This window comes from Amblyraja radiata, chromosome 23, assembly GCF_010909765.2.
Source record: "Amblyraja radiata isolate CabotCenter1 chromosome 23, sAmbRad1.1.pri, whole genome shotgun sequence".
In the NCBI taxonomy this organism is placed as follows: domain Eukaryota; kingdom Metazoa; phylum Chordata; class Chondrichthyes; order Rajiformes; family Rajidae; genus Amblyraja; species Amblyraja radiata.
The window spans coordinates 3,645,860-3,654,707 of NC_045978.1; the positions used below are offsets into that span (position 1 = coordinate 3,645,860).

Sequence of the window (8,848 nt, forward strand, 5' to 3'; positions counted from 1 at the left end):
ACAGATCAGATCAGTGTGTCTATATTACATAAAATATATATATATATATACACATAAATAAACAGATAAAGTGCAATAGGCTATAATAGTTCAGAGTTTGTTTGAAGTTGTGATTAATAGTCTGATGGCTGTGGGGAAGAAGCTGTTCCTCAATCTTTCTGCCTTTCAATGCAATATTTTGTGTGTTTGCCCCCCCCCCCCCCCCCCAATAAAATAAAAATTATAATATATACAAAACAAAAAACTGGGCAAAATCACTTCACCATACTTGTAAATCTTCTCTGTACTTTTTTTTCAATCTTTCTGCCTTTCTATGCAATATTTTTCATGTTGCCAACCCCCCCCCCCCCCCCAAAAAAAGATGCAGTATTTTAAATATATAATATATACAAAACAAAAAAACTGGGTAAAATCTCTTCATCTCTTGTAAATCTTCTCTGCACTCTTTTTCCAACTTAATGACATCCATCCTATAGTAGTCTGAAGAAGGGTCTCGAACTGAAACGTCACCCACTCCTTCTCTCCAGAGATGCTGCCTGAGTTACTCCAGCATTTTGTATCTATCTTCCATCCTGTAGCAGGACCACCAGAGGTGAGAAGGGAACGATTTAAATAGAAACCTGAAGGGCATGAATATGCCTGGAATAATAAAATGTTTGTGTTGAAAACTGTTGATATATATATTTTTTTTTTCATGTATTTGATGCAAGGTCCATTCATTTTGTTTTTTTTACTTTAAATTATAAATTTTGATTGCATCTATCTAAAATATCTAGTGCTAGCTAATTCCATTCATTCATGCCATTCAGAATTCATTGATAAAATAAAAAATCTAAATTCATAAATAGACAAAATTGATGTTGGATTTCTGGAAGTCATATAACCATATAACAATTACAGCACGGAAACAGGCCATCTCGACCCTTCTAGTCCGTGCCGAACACGTATTCTCCCCTAGTCCCATATACCTGCGCTCAGACCATAACCCTCCATTCCTTTCCCGTCCATATAACTATCCAATTTATTTTTAAATGATAAAAACGAACCTGCCTCCACCACCTTCACTGGAAGCTCATTCCACACAGCTACCACTCTCTGAGTAAAGAAGTTCCCCCTCATGTTACCCCTAAACTTCAGTCCCTTAATTCTCAAGTCATGTCCCCTAAGTCACAGTACTGGAGCTGCACTGCCCCCTCCTGGAACCTTGAGGAATTCCTGATGTGCTTGTACTCTCTTCCTGGTATTCTTTTATATTGGAGACATGATAGGATAGAACTTTACTTATCCCAGGAGGGAAATTGATCGGCCGACAGTCATAAAAACACAAGGTACATGGAATTAAAGTGACAAGTGGAAGGGATTGGGGATGTGCAAAGATTTGGGAATGGGGGGGGGAGGTAGGGGAATCAGTCTGCAGATGCTGGAATCTTGAACAATGCACAAAATGCTGGAGGGACTCAGCAGGTCAGGCAGCATCTGTGGAGGGAATGGATCAGTCTGAAGAAGCGTCCCGACCCAAAATGTCGTCTGTCCTTTCCTTCCGCAGATGCTGCCTGACCTGCTGAGTTCTTCCAGCGTTTTGGCATTTACGTTCTATTTGTTTCCACACTAACAGGAGATCTGTACGGCAGTGTTTCCATTCAGTTCTTTATGTAGCAACCCGAGGAATTCCTATGCTATCTTTACATGGGTGCCATTTGTGGCAATGAATGAATTTTGATGCACTGCTTTTAAAGATAGCAAATCAATTAGGTTAATTATGCTTCGGTAATAATTGTAAAATTATCCCGAGTGTATAGGATAGAGCTAGTGTACGGGGTGACCGCTAGTCGATGGGCTGAAGGGCCTGTTACCGCGCTGTATCTCTAAAGTCTAAAAGTCTTGGCATCATGTTGGGCACAGACAATGTGGGCCGAAGGGCCTGTTGCTGTTCTATGTTCTATGTTTGTGTTCCACTTTTGACTCATCGTGTCATGGGTGCTCATGGTGTTTACATCTCACGACCACAGAAAACGTTGTCATAATCGTTTAATAATTAAACGCCGGCATTAAAAAGCGCCGACTGCGGTGGCCCAGAGATGTTGCCCGATTTTAACGGCTTGGAGTTGCGATGTGGCCGCTGGAGCTGGCAACAGCCGGGAGGGGGTCGCTGCTGCCGTCGCTAGTGGTGGCGCTGGCTCCGTGTTGGTCAGCATTGGGAGCACACGGCCGGCGGGGAGGGGGGACATCCTCCTGAACTGTTCCAGACGGAGGCAGCTGACGGTGGGGAAGAGGCCGGCCAGGATCCCCGCCCGGACGCGAGACATGGCGGCTTGGCGCGCGCACCCCGCGCTCCAGCGCTGACGCTGCGACTCCAACGTGGCGGCCTCCCTCTGCGACGCGCACGTGCTCAGATGCGACACCAGGCGGGACTGCGGAGTGTCGGAGCGGCCCAGTCCCTCTGTGACACTCAGGTACCGGGCTACTTCCCACAAACATTCCCGAAATCCCAGCACCCCGTAGTCAGTAGCAAGCTCCGGAGTTTCCATGTAACCTGTTAGTTCAAAATTACTCTGTGAGAATCTGTGCAAGACATAGAAACATAGACAATAGGTGCAGGGAGTACAGAGAAGGTTCACCAGACTGATTCCTGGGATGTCAGGACTTTCATATGAAGAAAGACTGGATAGACTCGGCTTGTACTCGCTAGAATTTAGAAGATTGAGGGGGATCTTATAGAAACTTACAAAATTCTTAAGGGGTTGGACAGGCTAGATGCAGGAAGATTGTTCCCTATGTTGGGGAAGTCCAGAACAAGGGGTCACAGTTTAAGGATAAAGGGGGAAATCCTTTAGGACCGAGATGAGGAAAACATTTTTCACACAGAGAGTGGTGAATCTCTGGAATTCTCTGCCACAGAAGGTAGTTGAGGCCAGTTCATTGGCTAAATTTAAGAGGGAGTTAGATGTGGCCCTTGTGGCTAAAGGGATCAGGGGGTATGGAGAGAAGGCAGGTACAGGATACTGAGTTGGATGATCAGCCATGATCATATTGAATGGCCGTGCAGGCTCGAAGGGCCGAATGGCCTACTCCTGCACCTATTTTCTATGTTTCTATGTTTCTATTCGAGCCAGCACCACCATCCAATATGATCATGGCTGATCATCCAGAATCAGTACTCCGTTCTTGCCTTCTCCCCATATCCCTTGATTCCATTAGCCCCAAGAGCTCTATCTCACTCTCTCTTGAAAACATCCAGTGAATTGGCCTCCACTGCCTTCTGTTGTTCCACAGATTCACAACCCTCTGGGTGAAAATGTTTTTCCTCATCTCAATCCTAAATGGCCTACCCCTTTATTCATGTTTAAGAAAGAACTGCACATGCAGGAAAATCGAAGGTAGACAAAAATGCTGGGGAAAGTCTGAAGAAGGGTCTCGACCCGAAACGTCACCTATTCCTTCGCTCCGTAGATGCTGCCTCACCCGCTGAGTTTCTCCAGCATTTTTGTCTACATACCCTTTATTCTTAAACTGTGATCCCTGGTTCTGGACTCCCCCAACAGACATCCCATTGAAACAAGAACTAATATACTTTAGACTTGTTTAGAGATACAGCGAGGAAATAGGCCCTTCGGCCCATCAAGTCCACGCCAACCAGCGATCACCCCGTACACTATCCCACACACTAGGGACAATTTCTACAACTTACCAAAGCTAATTCACCTGCAAACTCACACACCTTTGGAGTGTGGGAGGAATCCAGGGCACTTGGATAGGACAGGTTTAGAAAATAGGTGCAGTAGGCCATTCGGCCCTTTGAGCCTGCACCGCCATTCGATATGATCATGGCTGATCATCCAACTCAGTATCCCGTACCTGCCTTCTCTCCATACCCCCTGATCCCTTTAGCCACAAGGGCCACATCTAACTCCCTCTTAAATGTAGCCAATGAACTGGCCTCAACTACCTTCTGTGGCAGAGAATTCCACAGATTCACCACTCTCTGTGTAAAAAATGATTTTCTCATCTCGGTCCTAAAAGACTTCCCTCTTATCCTTAAACTGTGACCCCTAGTTCTGGACTTCCCCAACATCGGGAATAATCTTCCTGCATCTAGCCTGTCCAACCCCTTAAGAATTTTGTAAGTTTCTATAAGATCCCCCCCTCAATCTTCTAAATTCTAGCGAGTACAAGCCGAGTCTATCCAGTCTTTCTTCATATGAAAGTCCTGCCATCCCAGGAATCAGTCTGGTGAACCTTCTCTGTACTCCCTCTACGGCAACAATGTCTTTCCTCAGATTAGGAGACCAAAACTGTACGCAATACTCCAGGTGTGGTCTCACCAAGACCCTGTACAACTGCAGTAGAACCTCCCTGCTCTTATACTCAAATCCTTTTGCTATGAATGCTAACATACCATTTGCTTTCTTCACTGCCTGCTGCACCTGCATGCCTACTTTCAATGACTGGTGTACCATGACACCCAGGTCTCGCTGCATCTCCCCTTTTCCTAATCGGCCACCATTCAGATAATAGTCTACTTTCCTGTTTTTGCCACCAATGTGGATAACCTCACATTTATCCACATTATACTGCATCTGCCATGATGCAGAATGGAGGGATATGGACCAAGTGCAGGCAGGTGGGACAGGTTGGCCGGTGTGGGCAAGTTGGGCAAGTTGGGCGGAAGGGCCTGTTACCACACTGTATCACTCTATGACATCCGGAGAAAACCTCTCCCCACACTAGACCTATCACTCCTGCCTCATGCCTACCTTTGGGACGACAGATGGCACAATGGGCTAAGTGTTCGGCTGGCAACCGGAAGGTAGCCGGTTTGAATCCCGCTTGGAGTGCATACTGTCGTTGTGTCCTCGGGCAAGACACTTCACCCACCTTTGCCTGTGTGTGAATGTGTGTGAGTGATTGGTGGTGGTCGGAGGGGCCGTAGGCGCAGATTGGCAGCCGCGCTTCCGTCAGTCTGCCCCAGGGCAGCTGTGGCTACAGAAGTAGCTTACCACCACCGAGTGTGACTGAGGAGTGAATGAATAATGCGATGTAAAGCGCCTTGAGTATTAGAAAGGCGCTATATAAATCCCATCCATTATTATTATTATTACCTCCCCCACCCACACCGCCACCCACCTGTACCGCACTCACCTCTCCCACGGCTGGTGTGAAGGACCTTTAGATGATCCACGGTCATTTGCAGTATCTCCGCTTTTTCCAGTTTCGTTGATCCCTGCAAACCAAGACAAAAGGACAGATCTTTCCTTGTTTTATTTTTAAGAAGGAACTGCAGATGCTGGAAAATCGAAGGTAGACAAAAGTGCTGGAGAAACTCAGCGGGTGCGGCAGCATCTATGGAGCGAAGGAAATAGGCAACGTTTCGGGCCGAAACCCGAAGGGTTTCGTCCCGAAACGTAGCCTATTTCCTTCGCTCCATAGATGCTGCCGCACCCACTGAGTTTCTCCAGCATTTTTTACTACTATCCTTGTTTCGTTCCGAAACGTTGCCTATTTCCTTCGCTCCATAGATGCTGCCGCACCCACTGAGTTTCTCCAGCATTTTTGTCTACTTTCCTTAGTGCTAGTTCAGTGACACAGTTCAGTGACACAGGACAGAAACAGGCCCTTCGGCCCACCAAGTCCGTGCCGACCAGCGGCCTGCGTACACTGGCACTTTCCTACACACCTGTACGTCCCGGACAAAACCCACGCAGGTCACGGGGAGAACGTACAAACTCCGTACAGACAGCGCCCGTAAGTCAGGATTGAACCCGGGTCCCCGGCGCAGTGAGGCAGCAACTCTACCGCTGCGCCACCGTGCCACCCCGCCTTCAACCTTCAGATCGCCCAACATTCTTCCCATGAGATTATTTTTAAACCTGCTCTGTTATTTCCAAAAAACAGTGACCGTGATGAACCGCCATCTGTCCCGCTGTGGACATCCAACATCAAGCCCACAGTGCACAACAGATAGCACACTGGCGGGCTGAAGCACAGTTTATATTGGCAACGGACTGAACAAGGGTCCAAACGTTACCTATCCATGTTCTCCACAGATGCTGCCTGACCAGCTGAGTTACTCCAGCACTCTGTGAAACGTCACCTATCCATGTTCTCCACAGATGCTGCCTGACCCGCTGAGTTACTCCAGCACTCTGTGAAACGTCACCTATCCATGTTCTCCACAGATGCTGCCTGACCAGCTGAGTTACTCCAGCACTTTGTGTCTTTCTTTGGTTTGGGAACTGCTCCGCCTAAGACCGTAGGTAATTGGAGAGTCGTAGATGTAGTCCAGTCCATCACAGAGATCACACTCCCCACCATTGTAGATGTAGCCCAGTCCATCACACAGACCACACTCCCCACCATTGTAGATGTAGCCCAGTCCATCACACAGACCACACTCCCCACCATTGTAGATGTAGCCCAGTCTATCACACACAGACCACACTCCCCACCATTGTAGATGTAGCCCAGTCCATCACACACAGACCACACTCCCCACCATTGTAGATGTAGCCCAGTCCATCACACACAGACCACACTCCCCACCATTGTAGGTGTAGCCCAGTCTATCACACAGACCACACTCCCCACCATTGTAGGTGTAGCCCAGTCTATCACACAGACCACACTCCCCACCATTGTAGATGTAGCCCAGTCCATCACACAGACCACACTCCCCACCATTGTAGATGTAGCCCAGTCCATCACACACAGACCACACTCCCCACCATTGTAGATGTAGCCCAGTCCATCACAAAGACCACACTCCCCACCATTGTAGATGTAGCCCAGTCCATCACAAAGACCACACACCCTACCACAGACTCCATCTAAGATCATAAGTGATAGGAGTAGAATTAGGCCATTCGGCCCATCGTCTACTCTGCCATTCAATCATGGCTGATCTATCTCTCCCTCCTAACCCCATTCTCCTGCCTTCTACCCACAACCCCTGACACCCGTGCTAATCAAGAACCTGCACTTCAGGCCAGACTATAGAGGAGCTAGTATCTTTGCTTCAGGCTGCCTTATGAAAGCAGCCAACATAATCTAAGACGAAACGTCACCCATTCCTTTTCTCCAGAGATGCTGCCTGACCCGCTGAGTTACTCCAGCATTTGTGTCTACCTCTGTCTGTGTCTAATCTGTTCACTGTACCTCGGTGCAGGTGACAATACTAATCAAGCTAAACTCAAGCTAGCAATGAGTTGTGCCATACTTGTTTCTCGCTGGCGCAGGGAACCAGACGGCGGAGCTCGGACAGACTGTGGTTAATGCGATCTCGGCGCCGCTTCTCCACGATCTGCAAATGAAGCATTTTTTGCAATATCACGTCCTTGGGTAAAAGCAAAGATGCTAGAGGAGCATCTTTGGGTAAAAGCAAAGCAAGCGGCACTTTAAACACGCACTGTGCACCTACCCCACGCCTCTTCCTCCGTGCCTGCTTCCTGGAAACAGCGGCCGGCTTCCCGGGATGAGATCCCTTCCTGCTCCTGTTTTTTAAAAGTGAGGAACTTAAAAGTGAGGTGCATTGGCATTTTTCTGCAGTTTGCTACAAAAACATTGCACAATCCACGAGGAAGTTTGCAAAGCCAGGCAGGAAAATGCTGGAGTAACTCAGCGGGACAGGCAGCAGCATTTCTGGAGAAAAAGGGTGGGCGATCTTTCGGGGTCGAGACCCTTCTTCAGTCTTCCGTCTTCAGTCTGAACAAAGGGGTCTCGACCCGTTCCTTCTCTCCAGAGATGCTTCCCGTCCCGCTGAGTTACTCCAGCATTTTTGTCTCTATCTTCGGTGTAAACCAACATCTGCAGTCCCTGTCCTACACAGGAAGTTTGCAAACTTCACTTTCAAATTCAGGAAGGGATTGAGAAATACTTTACCCTTTCTCATCGTCAATGTCCAGTTCGCTGTCGGAGGAGGTGGATTGCACAGATCTCTGCATTGCTAACTGGCCGGTAGATTGCACAGACCCTATCTGGCCGGTAGATTGCATCGGTCTCTTCTGCATTGCTAACTGGCCGGTGGATTGCATAGATCTCGGCGTTGCTATCTGGCCAGGCGAGTGGGTGTGCGTCTGCTCTGAGCTTCTGCAAGAAGTTGCTCAGCCGCGTCTGCGCTGCCCCCGGCGAGCCCAGCCTCCCCGAGCCGCCTGATTGACAGCTCGCCCGGGCCCGGATTTGCCCTCATCATCGCTGCAGCCGCGGGATTCCCCACGTCCAGGGAAGCTGCTCTCAAATGCACACACACACAGTCAATACAAATCAAATGCACCCTCACTGCACGTCTGTCTCCACGCTGTTCAATGACTCTAGAAACCCTCTGTCAGGTCAATAGGATCAATTGCATGGGGAAGGGTCTGCAGATGCTGCTTTACACCGAAGATAGACACAAAGTGCCGGAGTAACTGAGTGGGTCAGGAGAGAAGGAATGGGTGGCGTTTATGGTAGAGACCCTTATACCTCTGCTTATACCCTCTGAAGAAGGGTCTCGACCCGAAACACCTCCCATTCCTTCTCCCCAGAGATGGTGCGTGTCCTGTTGAGTTACTCCAGCGTTTTGTGATTATCTTCAGAATCAATTGCATCTTTCCATATGACTCTGTAACTAGAAACCTAGAAGTCATTAAAATCAACTGTATGCAGTTTGTACGTTCTCCCCTTGACAGCGTGGGTAAATTGTCCCTAGTGTATAGGATAGTGTTAGTGTATGGGGTGATCGCTGGTTGACATGGACTCGTTGGGCCGAATGGCCTGTTTCCACGCTAATTCTCTAAACTAGTATGTTTCCAGTATCATTATTGACCCAAACATTGATAATGAAACTTGAGTTAATTGTGAGTGCGTCTTTAAATCA

The 8,848-nt window shown here is 48.1% G+C and overlaps 1 protein-coding gene across 3 annotated transcripts; it reads right to left on the reverse strand.

The window, feature by feature from the left end:
* Nucleotides 1-2,011: 2,011 nt before the first annotated feature.
* LOC116986156 (hairy/enhancer-of-split related with YRPW motif protein 1-like) lies at nt 2,012-8,151 on the reverse strand. 3 transcript variants are annotated; one of them, XM_033041363.1, is made up of 6 exons: nt 7,966-8,151; nt 7,876-7,929; nt 7,415-7,487; nt 7,214-7,297; nt 5,140-5,221; nt 2,012-2,533 (listed from the first exon to the last, which is right to left on the reverse strand). In XM_033041363.1, the coding sequence occupies exons 1-6, from the start codon at nt 8,025-8,027 to the stop codon at nt 2,049-2,051; spliced, it is 840 nt and encodes a 279-aa protein (XP_032897254.1). In that variant the 5' UTR covers nt 8,028-8,151; the 3' UTR covers nt 2,012-2,048. The 3 variants fall into 3 exon arrangements, with proteins under 3 accessions (XP_032897254.1, XP_032897255.1, XP_032897253.1); XM_033041364.1 differs by having other exon boundaries at nt 7,876-7,916; nt 7,953-8,151; XM_033041362.1 differs by having other exon boundaries at nt 7,876-8,150.
* Nucleotides 8,152-8,848: the final 697 nt, after the last annotated feature.